Source organism: Parasteatoda tepidariorum, chromosome X2 (genome assembly GCF_043381705.1).
Source record: "Parasteatoda tepidariorum isolate YZ-2023 chromosome X2, CAS_Ptep_4.0, whole genome shotgun sequence".
NCBI classification, from domain to species: domain Eukaryota; kingdom Metazoa; phylum Arthropoda; class Arachnida; order Araneae; family Theridiidae; genus Parasteatoda; species Parasteatoda tepidariorum.
The window spans coordinates 47,036,157-47,053,851 of record NC_092215.1 but is presented as its reverse complement, the minus strand read 5'-3'; the positions used below and the strand labels follow the sequence as shown (position 1 = coordinate 47,053,851).

The 17,695-nt window shown below is 26.7% G+C and overlaps 1 protein-coding gene across 2 annotated transcripts; it reads right to left on the bottom strand.

Annotated features, from left to right (window-relative positions):
• Positions 1-442: 442 nt before the first annotated feature.
• Positions 443-16,697, bottom strand: LOC107457565 (chaoptin). Of its 2 annotated transcripts, none has more exons than XM_016075748.4 (4): positions 16,093-16,697; positions 13,558-13,773; positions 7,667-7,988; positions 443-5,769 (listed from the first exon to the last, which is right to left on the bottom strand). In XM_016075748.4, the coding sequence occupies exons 2-4, from the start codon at positions 13,752-13,754 to the stop codon at positions 2,296-2,298; spliced, it is 3,993 nt and encodes a 1,330-aa protein (XP_015931234.1). In that variant the 5' UTR covers positions 13,755-13,773; positions 16,093-16,697; the 3' UTR covers positions 443-2,295. The 2 variants fall into 2 exon arrangements, with proteins under 2 accessions (XP_015931234.1, XP_042901483.1); XM_043045549.2 differs by lacking the exon at positions 16,093-16,697 and adding an exon at positions 15,227-15,315.
• Between the last annotated feature and the right edge of the window lie 998 nt (positions 16,698-17,695).

The following is a 17,695-nucleotide window of genomic DNA, read 5'->3' as shown; positions in this document are numbered from 1 at the left end:
GAAACTTTCTCCAGATCCTGCATCCATGGTACTGCTCAGCGACCGACCACAAGACTTTCAATTCCACGGATTTTACGAACACGCATATCGCATATACTCTGTGGGTTTTAGAGACTCCAGACCTAAGTCTGATTCTCTAACGACTGGGATACCACAGACTGCATTGCCGTCAGTAAATGTGGAAAAAAAATGAAATATGCAATAAATCTTGATCTAAATTGTTTATTTTGAGAGGAGGATCCCCTAGAATAAGGTTAACAAGAAAAAATAAGCTCTAATTTTTTAAAAAAATATCTTTTTTATATTTAGAATGGATGAGGTTAAACAGTAAGAGTTAAAACAATAAGATTCTTAATCCGAAACGTATTTTCAAAATTTTCTGGTGTATTCCTTTCCCACTCGTGTAATGTTCTCTTTATAAGCATAGAAACTATAACATGTGTTTAACAGAAATAGAGAGTTTATTTGTAAATATTGGTACAAATCAACAATTTTATAAACAAGCAATTATATGTAAATTATTGCAAGTGATATTTAATTACACAAATGATAGTAAAACCATTATTATAATTATCTTGATAGTCACAATTTTTAGTAGAAATTTCTATATACAAGTGATAAATAAAAAGGTGATAATAAATGGCTCAAAAGTAACATGTTTTAACACACAGTCAGAAAATATACAAAAACATAAAAAAAAATTTTGATCATTTGAGTAAATATACAAAATATAAAGTGAAAAAAACTTTTAGAAAAGTGATGAGAATCATGTGAAGTTAAATGACAAAATAGAGTAATGAACTAAAATTATTTTTAAAAGAACATGAATATTTTGACTACAGAATGTGTTTTTACAGAATGTTTAAAATAAAAAAAAATTATTGAATGCAGTTAATAGAAAATGAAATAAATTAATTTTTAAAAATAACAAATATAGAAGGTGAACTCTATAAACTAAAATACACTTGTTTGTAAGTATATATATATACACACCAACAAAGAAGCTATTAAGTAATGCACAGATGTTAAGTAATTAAAATTAATATTAGGTAATTAACAGATATTAAGGAATGAATTAATAAAAACAATTAACATGGTAATAAAAATGTTTGAATTAATAAAAATAAATTCACAAATGATCAGAAAATAGATTATAGATAAACTATGAACCAAATCCCATGAAAAAAACTTGAAGCAGGCCTACTTTTAGTGCTAAAACGAGAAAAGTATAAACAGATTATGACACAGAGATTGCACACCAGTGGCCTAAGGGTAAAATCTGGCCTTTGAATGGTCAACAATAACCTTCCGCCATGCAACAAAAAATGTATAGGGAAAAAAACTACATAACTAGACATAAAAAAAGTTTAAAGCTGTTTCTTAACTAACCTTCAATTAACTTTGAAAAAAAATTTCAAACAATAATTTTTCAAAAAAATCGAGATTAAGAGCAAGATTTTTTAAAAACTGAGCAAGTTGGCTAGGTTGGATATTTTAAATTTTTTATTTTGTTGAAATTTTCAGGATATGTTTTCTAAGTAAAACTATTACACACATAGTTTTTCATTTTAAAGAAGAAGAAAAATTTCTCCAAGAGTTTTTCTCCCTGTGCGAGTCTTAAGATGCCTCCTTTACCTGAGTTTTCATTATTATTATCACAAGAGTGTACAACTTTTATGATCCTAAATATATATTCTTCTTCATTGTTTAATGCAGTCAAATAATAAATTTTCCAGTATGTTTTATTTAAATAACTGCAAATATTAAAACTTTGAAAAATACTTACTAAAAGTTATAAAATTAAAAAAAAAATTACACAAATCAAACCAGAAGCTATCAAAAGAATTAAAACTTATCAATATTTTAAAATTGATACAAACCATACGATACATACATAAGAAATTCAATTTCCATATATACACTCAAGGAAAATTTCATTTAAATAATATTCTTTTATACAGATTATGCATGTTGATGACAAACACAAGATACATTAAAGGCAACAATACCGGTCATTTATAATTTTTTTTATCACTTATTTTTATATTACTTGAAAAATTCAAAGTCAGTATACATAAAAATGTTTTATAAGCTAGTTTAAATAAATTAGAATTTGTTTACAAATTGTTAAAAAGAGATTGAAACACTATAGTAAATTTATATGATTAAAATCAGAGTAAAAAGAAGAAAAAAAACTAGTGAACTTAAAAAAACATTAAGTGGTGCAGCTTTCAATAGTAGGACAAATCTAAGCATTAAATGCAGATTTTTGTATATTTATTTGTATATTTGCTGTTATTTATTTTCATTATCACTGTCTGGATATGTTACATAATATGGAGTATTTCTTAAACGTCCTGATTGCCCAGTAGCAGCTAAAAAGCCAGGAGGCAATTTATGCGGATAATTTGGTAATAATGAAGGCCTTCCTCCATTATTATGAGGATGCATTGGATAACAAGTACAGTTATTAGGTGGTGGTTTCAAACATGTACATTTCCCTTGAGCACGAAAAGCTAATGGCCCAGCCAGCGGACCAGCAGTATAGAGAGGGTGAGCTCGGCGAAGCCGTATTATACAAATAATTATTATAAGAATACATACAAAAGCAACAACTCCTGCTACAATTCCTATAATCATAGTATCTACTTTAGTAAGAGTACTTCTTGTCCCTGAGGCAGGAACATAAGAAAAAGGTTTTTTAGTAATAGGTGGTTCAAATATTACCAATGGGTGTTCTTGATCTTCTATTATCATTGGAACAGAAATGGTATTTAGCTCAGAAGTAGTATCAAAAAATATATCCGTACTTTTTGGCGTATTATCACAGGTTAAATCAGTTAATTTAAGACTTCTAATAAATTTATTTTTCAAATGCTGTGGTTCAAAACACTTCAAATCTTTTAAAGCCATGTACCCTTGATTCAAATTAAAACTAATTTGGCTTTTATCTTGAAGCCACTGCCATAAAATCTGCATATTACAATCACATTTCAGAGGATTAAGTTCAACACCATGTAGTTGGAGGTTGACTTGTTTGTTATCAAGTATTGATAACATATCAGAATTTAATCGTTGAATTTTATTGTTTGGTATACTGAATTTTACCTTAGATGATAGTGGCAATGGAATGAAAATTTTATCATTGAAAGTATCAACAGATGTCTGAGTAAGTTCTATATCAATTGCGGGACTTAACATCCCAGCAAAAGCACTTGATGATATTGAACGTAATCGCTCTCCACTAACTGACAAAGTTTCCAACTTTGGAGAGAAGATTCCTTGTAATTGATTTTTTAAGTATGAATCTTTAATTTCAATTTCAAGAAGCTCTAATCCAGTTAAATTTCGCAGACACTGAATAGTATGAATATTTTGTAAAAGTGGAAAATTGTGCATTTGAAGTTTTCGAAGTCTAGTTAAATGTTGGAAACTTTCACAATTAAAATCCAAAAGTTCTTTTAAATTACAAACACGTAAGTGTCTTAAATACATCATACGTGAAAATCCATTTTTGGAAATAATACGTATAGGATTTCCAGATAAATCTAATTTCTGAAGATAAGTTAGCTTTGCTCGGACAGGAGCTAAAACGGTAGCTATATTTGAAATCATATTATAGGATAAATCCAAGTCAGAGAGCATGCTTGTTCGATCAAAAGTATTGGTATGTAAATCAGTAATTTTGTTTTCTTTTAAATCTAAGAGTCTTAAAAAAGGGCATTCAATAGTAGGTAAGTTAGAAATACCAACTCCACGTACATACAACTTGCTAACACTTTTTGGCTCTTCAAATAAAACATGATGAGCCTCTGGTGATAAAGGATTGTAAGATAAATCTAATTCTTTGACATTTACTAAAATATCAGCATTTGATGGCAGGTTACTGATTTTATTAAATGAAATATTAACTTTTTCTAAAAAGGAATACTGTCTTTTAAGCGCCTCATTAGGAAAACTTTGAAAATTATTTCCTGATAAGTTAATTTCCTCAAGTTTTAACCCTTTGGAGCGTGAAAATATGTTATTTGGTAAGCTGGACAGGTTATTATAACTTATATCAAGATTTAACCTATTCAAGGTAATAAAAGTATTTTCTTCTAAAGAGGATAGTTTGTTGTTTTGCAAAGAAATCCATCTTAAATTTGATGAATTTTGAAAGTTATTAATTGATTTAATGAGATTATTTTCTAAATCAAGTTGTTTTAAATGCAGCATGTTCGAAAAGTCACTAATAGAATGTAGTTTATTTCCAGCTAAATTAATCCTGGTTAAAAATTTAAGAGAACTAATAGTTTCTTTTAGGAAAATAGTAAGCTCATTATAACTCAGATCCAAATATTCGAGTTCAGGGTATAAAAAAAATGATTTAGGATAAATATAAGTTAATTTATTATAACTTAATATTAAAGTGTGGATCTTGGTTTCATCCGAAATTTCATCTCCTCTGAAAACAGATAGTTTGTTATGCATTAAATTGAGCTTTTCAATATTTGGCACTTTGTTAAATGCATTTACTTGAATATTTGCAATTCTATTATAACTCAAATCAATATACTTTATTTGCATCAAATTTTCAAAACTAGATTCATTAAGCATTTCAATTAAATTATTTTTTAAATTTATCTCTAAGAGTAACAAGTTTTTAAAACTGTTATGAGGGATACTAGATAAAAGATTATACTGCAAATCTAAATGTTGCATACTCATAAGACCATGAAATAAAACAGGGGAAAAATCAGAAATCATATTGTAACTCATATTCAAATACATTATTTTTGTTAAAGGCTTTAATGTGTCAGCATTTATTTGTGAAATTTTATTTTTAGCAACTGAAAGTATTAACAAATTTTTAAAGTTCAATTGGGAAAGATCTGTTATTTCATTATCACTGATATCTAAATACAACAGAGAATTTTCAAGGCCTTCTGCTTTTTTTCCAGAAAAATTACTTATCTTATTGCCATGCAAATTAAGAAGCTCCAAGTTCTTAAATTCCATAAAAGTATCATCAGGGATTTCACTGATTAAATTAAAAGCTAACGAAAGTTCTTTATTGTGTTTCACGGGTGATAAAATTTCTCTTGAGATTGCAGCAATTCTATTGTAATCTAAATTTAATTTTTTAAGGTTTGAGAATGTATTCAATGGTTCTGAAGGAAAGGCTAAAATTCTATTATCATTCAAGGTTAGATCTGAAAGACTTGATAATCCCATAAACATTTCAGTAGAGATTTTTCTAACAGCATTAATATCCAAATGAAGATATTTCAAATTTTTCATATTTAAAAATGTATTGGGGGGTATTTCAAAAATTTGATTTCGCCGAAGATCTAAAAATTCTAAATTGGGAAATTGATCAAAAGTGATTTGCCTCAAAGATCTTATTTTATTTGCATGTAATATTAAGGATTTTAAAGGCGATGAGAATTCAACATTTAATGAAAAACTTTCTAATAAATTTTGTGATAGGTCAATATGAGTAAGACGATGAAGTCCATTTAAGAAGCCAGTACCTATAGTTTGAATTTGATTATTAGATAATATTAAATTCTGAAGATTAGAAAGAGTTTTGAAGGAATCATCCTGAATTGATTCAATATCATTAGAGCTAAGATTTAGAAAATGCAAATTCGAAAGATTTGGAAATGAATGAACACCTATATCTAATATGAAATTGGATTGAAGATGCAGCATTTCCAATGAGTGCAAATTTTGAATTGATGATCTTGGAATAATAACTATAAAATTTCGATCCAGTCTTAGTTCCTAGAAGGAAAAACAAAACAAAATTTATATTAATTGAACTTAATACCATTAATAATAGAATCTTAATAGTTTTTATCATATAACAATTCACTTAATACATCCCTTAATAGTTCTTTTTTATCATATGAAATTTGCATACAATATAGATTTGCATCCAATATCTCAGTATATGCTTTATAACAATATTTTCCAAGTTCTACAGCCATAGAAATAAATTTGTAATACAAGTTTGACATATGAATAAGAATAATTTGCTTGAAAATGTTATCTGTCAACTGGACAATAAAATATTACAGTTCAAAATACATTTTTTTTAAATATTTTGAATGGAGGGCAGACCGCAAATGTAATTGAAAAATAACTTATTTTAACTAATAACTATAACAGAATAGTGAATCTACAACTAAAATTTTTATTAAAGTTAAAATATTTATTTACTTCAAAATACGTAAGTCTTAAAATGCAGTAATAAGGTGAGAGAATCATTTTCTAATTTAAATACATTTTATTTCATTTGCACTTGGTTCACCACTTTATAAAAAAGATTTCAATACTTTTATGCAATTACCACTATTGTCAGAACAATGCACTAATCATTTTTTACATATGTTTAAGGTTATAAAACTTAGGTTTGGCTATAAAACTTTAGTTCAGATTATTAAAATTAGAGAATTTGTTTTACGCTACAAATTAAGCACATACAAAATATAAAAATAATTTTAAAAAATTCACACATTTTGTGATATTTTGTTCAGATTAGGATTTATTAGTTAATTCATTTATGTTAAAAAATATACACTTTTACTTCTAACTTGGAAAACTCATCAACGAAATAAAAACTTATATATAAGGCAAAAAAAATATAGACATTTATTCAATTTCTAAGGATTTAATAAACTTAATTTATTAGAGAAATTCAAATTTTTTCACATAGTAAATTTTTTACCAGAATCTTAACTTCAGTATTTTTCAGCTAGATATTATTTAAAATTACAAAAATTTTTTGTTTAAACATAATTTTTTTATAGTATCAATACATACATATCATATAAATCAGCAGACATTTGCTAAAAATCATCAATTTGTACATTGATTGGCAAAAAGTTGCTTAAACTGAATGATTACAATATTGATTAAAATTTTATCAGTTTTATTTAACGTAAAAATATGGAGTTTTTTCCCCATCCTTTGAAAATTAAAAAAATTAATACTTTTATACTTTACCTTAACATTTATAAACTACTTGCTAAAAGTTAATAAGCATTTTTTCCATAAAATATTCATTTTCCAAACAGTGGTAACTTTATTTTTGCTTCAAAAAGTATTGAAATTATGGCCATACACTTTAAGTGTTTAGCTTCCTAACTTTGAAATTCTTTTATAAAATATTGTAAATTATTTTTTTAAATGTTATTTATGAAAAAAATGTATTTTCCTTAAATCTTTCATCACTTATAAAAATCATGGACTATCCATATACTATACATAATATGGACTATCTGCCATACATCCCATTTATCCTACAAAACTTATCTGGTGATGGATAGAAAGTCGATTTAGATTTGTATTGTTAAAAATTATCATCAAATCTAATAGTGAGCTACAGGAAATTTAAGTCATGTATGGTTGAGAAAGCTTAAATCAGATAAAGTCACAATTACTCCCTGTACAGGAAGTACTGGGAGTTAAGTATGACAACCTAATATGAGGTTATAGACCTTCAATATAGAAACAAAAATGAAGTATAAAGCATTTTGTTCCAACAAAAAATACTGAGAGAAATTCATAATCATTTTAAATTATAAACTACAAAAAAAACTACTTATGTGCATAATAACTCTTTAAATTATACTTAAAATAATGACTTAGGTATTCAGATTATAATTAAAATTCTGACCTTTAAATTTTGAAGACCATTAAAAACACCTGGTAATAACTCCTTGATTGCATTTCCAGATAGATCAAGTTTTCTAAGAAGTAACAGTCTTTGAAACTCTCCAGTTGAAAAGAGCATGTTTAATTGGTCACCTAATTTATTATCAGAAAGATTAATTTCTAGCAAAGTATCTTCTACACCATCGAAGGTTCTTTCCGTAATTCTCCGAAGCTGATTGTTTGAAAAATCAATTCTTTGAAGAGGAATATCACTTGCAGTAAAAAGCTGAGCCTCAAGACTTCGAAGACCCGATCCACTTTGGGAGAATGAAGATATATTTGATCTAAATACAAAAATGCATATAAATGAAAATCAGTGTAATAACTAATTCAGGATTAAGCATCCACCTATTTTATAAATATCAAACATTTAAGAGGATAAAAATACTAGAACAAAGACACAATCAGGGAAAATGACCATAGGAACAAGTCCTCTTCAAAAGTCTGCAAATGCTATATTCTTTAAATTTAATACTAAATATAATAGCAGTCTTTGACTGCCAGTTGGGCCTTTTTTACACATTCACGCCTTTCTGGCTTTAGATTGACCCTACTACTTTTAGCAACCCTATTCTAAGAGCCACGTTTTCATTTAAAGATTTACGGCTTACATTGAGTGATGTCAAACGATTGATTAAAAAATATATTTCCTTAAGCTGCTCCAAATTGTTTCTGCACTTGCTAGAAAATTTTATATTATGATGGCAAAAAAAGCAATGACTGTCATTGCCTAAATATACCATAAAATAATATTTAGACATTAGGAAGCCTTGCTTTTTGCTTATTTTTGCTCTAAATTCCGGATAGTAGACTCTGTTGCCAAACACTAACAATTGCAGCACAGTTAAACTTTTGTTTGATTTAAAGAAAAAAAACAATACACCAAGAAAAAAAAACATAAATCAACATTCTACACATTTGCACCTATTAATTTCAATTAGATTTATAAAAATAAATACTGTAAGGTAATAAAAAATTTTGTCAAGTGCTGTTACATAAAATAGAACTTGAATTTCTTAGCTAGAAATTTACCTCTTTTTATGACAAAAAATAATAAAATAAAATCTGAATAAAAAATTAAATATTTTGATTGAATATAATAACACAAAAAAAGAGCTGGATAATGTGAAATAGACTTTATATTTCTTTATTGTACACTAACTTAAGAGCATTATATTAAGAATGTGAATTAAAAAGTTATCCAACTTTAACTTTTATAATAAAATTATGCATTCTATAATATATTATATATAATATGTATAATATGCAATTATATAAGATGTTTTTCTATTATAATACATTGATATATTCTCATATCCAAAAAAAAAATATGAAATTAATTTTGATTTCTTAAACAGCTATGCATTCTATGAACATGACATGAGAAAATAAGAGAAAACCTTCTCCAAAAGACAGTAAGGTGGAGGCTCATATATGACATTAGGAGGCTTTGGCTATAGAGATAAAACTTAGCTCTTTCCTAGGACTGATTTACTAAGAAATTTTAGAAACCTATTTATTACTATTTGCAGAGAGAATCGATGACTCAAACTGGATTTACCAGCCCTTAAAACCGTCATTTACAATATAAAATCCTCATTGGAATTGTATTTGGATAATGGAGTGCACGTCAAGGAATCACTTTCCCATTATTTTCATCCCAATCTCCAAGAAAATGTGTTGAACTTTATTTACTAATGAAAGACAGTTTCAGTAAGTGGCAGAACTGATTACCATAATCATTGAAGTTTAGAATAATATTGATGCTATTGTTCTCCAAGGATTGGTAAATGATATGGAACATGATGTATTCCAAGTCATAATATTCTTTTAGGTTAATTTAGAATACTATGTTTCACCTCCGTAACCTAATAAAACCTGCTTATCTATGCTGTACTTAAAGTTACTTAAAAAGAACTTAAAATTGATCAATAAAATTTTTTTATTTTATTTATTTATTTGTGTGAGAAAAGAAACTCAGGCCCATATTCAGAAACTGTTCTTGAGTTTAAACATGTTTATACTTAGGTTAGCATAAATGCTTGCTAAAAGGTGGTCATATGCATTCAAATGTAAAGTATCAAACCTTGCTAATACAAACAAAGGTATAGTTAAGGGTTAACAGCACTAAGGACAAACTCAATTTTTTCACCCTCTAAGATATATATAATATATAAAAAGGGGAACTATACTATTAAGGGAGAACTAACTACTTAAGGGAACGTGACTAAATACACGTAGCTACGTGACTAAATACAAATAAAAGGTATATTGACCAATATAGTCTGCTTTGATACATCGAATTCAACAGATTGTAAAAACTGTGCAAAACAATTATACTTAATTTTATGCAGGCAATAAATTATAAGATTTAAGAAACTATCACTTAAATATGAATTCTGTTTACATTGTTGTTAGTATATGCTGCACAGATAAAATTAAAATTAGCGATTTTTCCACTAACTTTTACAAGATGGAAAATTTTATAAAACACATAGGACCACCCATTCCAACAGGAATTAAAGGTCAATTTAAATTTAAAGAAGCTATTTAAATATAAAAATAATGTTTATAGTATCAAGATAAAAATTAACGCAGTTTTCAGTATTTATAATTTTTATCATTAACTTAAATTTTTATCAAACTAGAAGAATTTACATCCAATAACAAAAATTTTATGTTCAACATCAAAGTAAACAATTTCAAATTTATTATGAACCATATTTTACAAGTTAAGAACTGCATATAATTTTTTTATTCAAATGTCAGCTACAAAATTCAATCAAATTTATATTTAAATTACAAACAAATTCACAGAGTTAAGAGAATTTGTAAATGAGTAATCATTTTATGCTTTCGTGTGATTTACATCTGACCATGGGTGCAAGTTGGAAAAAAGGCAAAGACTGAAAATTTTTTGACTGAAATACCTAACATACACAATAATCTAAGAAAGCTTTACCATAATACATCAAGTTTAAGTACTGTACAAAAAATATTCATTCATCTGTCTTTTGATAAAATAACAACAGGACATAAGAAAGTAGACCAATAACGTAGACCTAAAAAATATTTTTAAGGACAGAAATATTTTTTTTCCGATTTCCGTCTTCGAGTCAGTCTTGTTTTCGTCTTACTTCCGTCCGCGGACATTTTCGAAAGACGGAAATCCGTCCTGGGGACGGAAGACTTGCACCCATGCATCTGACATAAACAATTTAATCAATTTAATTTGAACTTGTTACAATTAGTTTTTATAAAACAAATTATTTGTTACAAAAATTTCATGATAAACTCTTAAGTTTTATCAAGGAGTTTTTCTAAGAAATTTATGTTTACTTATTAGGTCCGGCACTATGGAATTGCCCTACAGGTAGATATTCACTCATAGAATAATTAAAATCAGTTCAAATATGATTTCTTGATTGGAAGAATATGAGTCTTATTTGGTTTTGCTACTTCTGAACTTTTGAGAGGATAAAAATCAGAAAAAGTTTTTCAGCTTTAATTTTAAAAGCACTTCTTTCGTGCTATCTATTATCTTTCAGATATGCCTCAAATTTTCTTATTAAAGCAAGAAAATCGATATTATAGAATTTTACAAACAGAGAAAATGGTGTCTTTGAAAATTGGCTGAACATTGGAAAACTGGAAAGACTCAGATTCCAGAAATTATTAAAATTGAGGAGAAACATTTAATAAAGATTATGTTATGATACCAAATTATGTTATTTGTTACAGGCATTTATTTTTTAATTTTCTTAAATTAAAAATATTATAAATCCTATAAGACCAATGTTAGAAATGAAAGCATCATGTTTCTAATAAGTTTAAATAACTATGAATAAAAATAAATTTTTTTAATTGTGTAATTATTTTACTGCTACATTATTTTACTGAAAACTGTAAATAGCATTAAATTTTTCCATTAGCTTGTCCTTCTCTTTAGTGTACATTTCTCCAGTGCCGAAACTTTGCTTGGTAAGAGTGATTACTTTACTGACATTTCATGGCAGTTATAAAACTTGTATTAATTATGGAGTCTGTAAATTCAGTGATTACAAATATCACTTTTGTCAGTTTTCAGTATAAAAATTTATAAACTGCAAGTTGGATTAGATTATTAAAATTTGAAAGTTAAGTGAAAATTAAATGAAACAAAAGAAAATCTTTTTTAAAGGACAAATATTACACACATGGATTATTTTCACTTAAAAATAAATAAAAAAAGGTTTCTAAAGTTGCGTTAGAACTCAATTACATAGTTTTAAGCCATTTAAAATTGTAGTTTGTACTAACTTGTTTACAAAAAGTTCTATTCTAATTTTCATTCATTATTTTGAAATGAAATTCAAAATTTCGAAAGAAACTAACAGTAGAAAAAATATAAATTTTATCAAAAAAATTTAGAACTCTAATATTCAAAATAATGTACATTTAAATTCTTTTTTATCTACTGAGTATATGAGTCTACTAATTTATATGAGTAAGCAAAAAAAAACATATAAAGAAAGTAAAATAAATAAATATAAATGGAAAATAAATATATGAAAAATAAATAAATTTGAAACAATTACATTTGTTTGTCAATATCACCTACTACCTAAGTCACATGCAGCTGGTTGTCATTAACAATTTAAAACACTAACTCAAAGATCACTTCCTTAGTATCTTTGTTCTATGTAGACTTTCCCAATCTATGTTGAATTTACCACTATTTTGTATTTAAGATTTAATTTTGTAGATTTAGTTTTTATAAGACATATTCAAAAAAAAATTTGTCATTATTTTAATAACAAAAAAATAATCTGAAGGGGTGAAAGGAGTCATATAACACTTATAGGAAAGAATACAAGAAGAAAAATCACAATAAAATTTTTTATGTTCAAGCTCATGAAAATGAAAGGACATTAAGAGATATAAATTAATAAAATGCAATTAGTATTTATTAAAATTACTAGAATTCATTTCAATGACTATCCTCAATTTCTTAACACCTGCAATTCATGCAATAATACCTTAACAACTATAACAACACAATAACTCATGGTACATTAGAATAAGTGTTCATGACAAGACAAAGAACCACATACTCTTACTTTTCATTATTAATCTATATACTAGGAGGATTTAAACCCTTTTAAAAAGTCTACAAAAATTCTTATATAATTTTCGGATAGCTTCAATAAATATTTTTTTTTTTTACAAAAAATATATCAAAATATTATTTTTGAAGTCAAGTTATGCAATATTTCTTACTTTCTAAAAACTTTTTAATTATCAAAATTAACTAAATGTAAATTATCTTTCAATAAAAAGATTATCAAAATAAATCTTCTTTCTTGAATGAATGAATAAAAAAATTATATTTCCAAGACAATTTTTATTTTACAATAAACTTTTTTTCTGTAAAATTTTACTCTTTATTGTTTTTTTATATATAAGAAAACCTGATGTATTTTACTTAAAATTCTTTAAATTCGTGTCCTTTTATTGCATTTTTGTTTTCAATTGAAATAATTTCTGATAATAAATTAAATGTGATAACCTTTCCCTTCAAAATCAAAAAATATAATTGATTTAACGAACTAAGTCACAACATATAAAGATAGCTTAATGTTACAAAAGTATAACTTGATTAGAAATAGAACTGATTACACCAACACTTTTCATATTACTCCATTGGTTCTCATAGTATTAAAATAATTGCATTATTTGCTCTGCTGTATGTGAAACACAAGTTTGATCTTTAAAAAAGAGATTTTCACGTCTATGTAGGCCAAAGTTTCAACAAAAAAAAATTCTTAATTACACATTTAAAATATATATTATATTGTATAAATGTATACAAACCGGTGAGGTAACATAGGAAAATTCCCAAGAAACGACACTCCATCACAGTTGATAGAACTTTCAGAACAAACACACGGGAGATCATATCCTTGAAAAACTTCTGAACAAGATCTTACATGCTTTTCAATGGAAGAGGACAAGACATGACATTCAAGAAGAAAGATAAACAAGCATACTCTCAAGCTTTGGAGGAGCATACTTTTTTCAATTTTTACACTGAAAGAAAACACATAACTTATAAATAATACTGAAAATTATATAAAATAAATATGCTGAAATTATTCTTATTAAATAAATAAAATAAATGACAGATATATACATATTTTTTAATAATAAATACTGTAAAAGACTAAACATCTATTACTGTTACTCAAAATGAAAGCAATTTTTTAATTTCTACATCACAATTTGTAATAGATTTTTTATACAAATCATCAACTTGGGGTTAGCACTTGGTATTCAAGAGAAATAAAAAGAGAAATCAGACAAAATTCAAGTAACAAGATGTTCATTTCTTGTTTCTCAGATTGCGCACACAAATATGTTTTTTTTTTTTTTTTTGCTTACTCTATTCTCCTCTGGTGAAAGGATGTTCAAAGGTTCAGAAATTCATCATATAATACTATCAAAATTTGGAAGTGCACAATTATGTAGAAGTGATTTTGTGTAATAAGGAATTTAATGGTAAACAGCCATTTACCTCCACTACAGAGAACAACATTCAATAAACTTGAAAAATGGCCCTCATCAAATACTCCTATTACAAAAGATGGAATTAGCATCTAAATTTCATAGCACTTTAACAACAATAAAATTAGTAGGATTGCAAATAAGCTGCTCACATTTGAAAAAGACTTAACTATTCAGCCTTGGTGTTAAAAAAGAAAAAAGCCATTAGTAACTGGCTTATTCTACTTTACATTTTACTAATCATATACAGCACACGCATACATTTATTTATTCTATTGATAACTATTTTTGCAAACATTAATGCCTTAAAAGTTACACAGCTAATGTGCCAAAAATAATTAATACTACAATAGATTACATAAACTAAATGAGGATTGGGTTTATAAATTAAACATACTCTCCAGTGGTAACTAGGATAATGTATTGATATTTTTTTGAAAGCTAAATGCAAAGAATTTTGTCTTCCAGAACACCTAAATAGTTTAAACGGAGTTAAAGAAAAATCAGGTTGATAAAGTTCTGATAAAAATTCTACTTGTTTTAAAAAATCTTTTAGTTGATTGAAAATACATTTAATAAACACAATAAATCTTGGAAATGTGCCTGTCGCTTTATTAGATAACTGGTTAGTAGAATTACCCACTAATTGTCATAAAATTTTTAAACAGAACTATCAATTGTAAAAATAGATAAAAAGTATATATGATAAAAAAAATTCAATGTCATGTCTCACTGTAGACACATTCTCAAAATAAAAACACTACAAAAATAATGAAAAAAAAAATAAAAGCAAAATGCTATCACACACTTTCTACCAGCAAAATGATAACATAACAATTTTTTTAGTTATCAGTCTCGCAAAATGGTCATTTCGTCACATATTAAATTTATTAATTGTTAATAAGAATAATTCTAGGCAGCATAAATTATACATATTTAAATGTAACTCTTATCTACTGAGTAATTATAATTTACTTACTAGCAGCAAAGTGGACAAAATTGAGCTCACTCTTTAAGCATCATTTCAGAAAAAGTTAATATAAATAGCATATTTTTCAATTATCTTTGCATAACTGTAAGAAAGGTTGTATATTTTATCTCTTATTAATAATCAGCATTATGTTGCATTCGTAATAGGGATAATTCCGTATTACAATCAGGCACACCAACTAATAGTTGCCAATGCACCAAATAGATTTTAAACCTTTCACATTTGTCCCCTTCTGTTGCATTTTTATTTTTTCCTGGACCCCTGGTCGGAAGTTGCCAAGAATTGGCAATAATTTCGCAGCAGATCACAATACAGAAATCTTTATTTTATTATTAATTTAATATTATTTTAAATTTAATATTATTAATTCAGCATTATTAAATTATTAATTTAGAAAAATTTTATTATTAGATCTCAGTACTCAATATCTTATTAAATGCATAATAAATTATCTCATTTATGCATTACTAGTTTTTTACATCGATAATTTAAAACAATGAGTTTTTAAAAAAAAATCAAGAGAATTAAATTAATTTTTTTATAAATTGATTAATAACGTTGACATACCACTCACAATGGTCAATAAATTTAGCAACTAGAATATTTTCTCCCTTAATAATCTTATGTAATTATTATGACTTAATTTGTTAAAATTTTTCACAGCCATCCACATAAAATTTTTAATGATGTTTTCATAAATATATCGTAATATAAATATCGGATCTCTAATATTAAAATATTGGAGATCTTCAGATTTCAGTAAATAATGACATCTAACACAAATACTAAATTTAAATTTATTAACTAGAAAAATTTTTTTGTATTATATAATCAATTAAAAACATAACTCTTACCATCATGGATTAATCATGTTCAATCCGTTTTCTTATCGAAACCTTTCAATATTTTTCTTTTAAATTTCATAAAACGTCACTAAGAAATCATCATTAGAAACAAGAGAAGTAAATTGACAGCTAACCTAATTTTTTGTTCCGTAATTCCATAAAATTGTATTGAATGTTAAAAGAATTAAAAGAAGCCTCAAAATAAAATAGATCGAATATTAATTATAAAAAAATTCAAAGTCATGTCTCACTGAAATGGCATTCTCAAAAAGAAATCACTAAAATTCTTAACTACAAAATAATAAACAAACAAAATACTCTGGGAACGCGGTCACACGCCTCGGGATAGCAAAACAGCAAGTTGGACTGGATTGACCAGTGTTTCACCTAGACCTAGTTGTTCTGTAAACATAACCTGTTTAACGCGAAGCGCGAATTCTTTGCTTTCGAAACTCAGGGCGAAACTGAAACCAAACTATAAATTAAAGTTAAAGTACTTAATATTTACAAATTTAAGCACTCTGCATAAGCTATAAGCGCGTTAATTAGATTTATGGAGTCTATTCTGGAGCTGAGGAAGCATTCTCTTCAGCCAAAAGCACGTGCATGTGACTGCAGCGTGCGTTTGTGGCAATCGAAAGCAGTTTAATAAGACCCACCATATTTTTTGCATGCAGTGTGACTGTCCCTTTATGGATTATTTTTAAGGTGACCTCATACCGAACGCAACAGCGACGCGAAACACGATTTCGCGTAGTACCTTCACATCGCACTTTTTTCTTTTTTTCTGCATCTAGTTACTGTTTCATAGCTCTTTTTTTTTTCTATTTTTGTATATTTATTACTATTTCTTTATATTAATATTAAAAACTTTTATATTTATATAAACTTTTAAGCTCTATATATTTATATTAAAACTTTTTTAGACTTTTATCATTATCTGATTCAATTATACGATCCCTCATAAATTGCCGAAATAAACTTTGCGTCAGATTTTTGCAAAATATTGTTCAAAAGGTCGTCGGGCTACCGAAGCGGGGGTGCCATCCCCTCCGCAGAGGATCAAAATTGTGATGGCATGTCTTCGGATCATCCTCAGGTATGTTTCCCAGACCGTCGCCAATAGCCCATTGTGCAGCTCTAGTGCGACGTAAATTAACAACAACAAAATGTTGTATCAATAATTTATTCAAAATTATTTATTTATTTACTCATTTATTAATTTCGTCTTAGAAATTTGTCCATTAATTTATATTGCATACCTATCAAATCTTTTTATAAGAAGAAAATGTACTTTTTTCTGTATAATTTTCTCCGGATAGTACTTGTATTTCTATTTTATTAAAAAAAATTTAATGAATGGAATATTATATAATACAAATTAAAAAAGTAAGAAAAATATGTGGAACTTAATTATTTTATATTTTTCAATCAAAGTTTTGTTAAGAAAAGTATTTTTCAACTTAACATTTTGCATAGAAGTGGAAGCGATAAAAAGAATTTTATTTCCATATGCAAATACCTCAATATAGTTTTTTTCGTACATTGGCAAGTTGATAGGAATTTATGTGATAAATATTTAACGCTACGTAGATTCCGAGTCTTGCAAAAC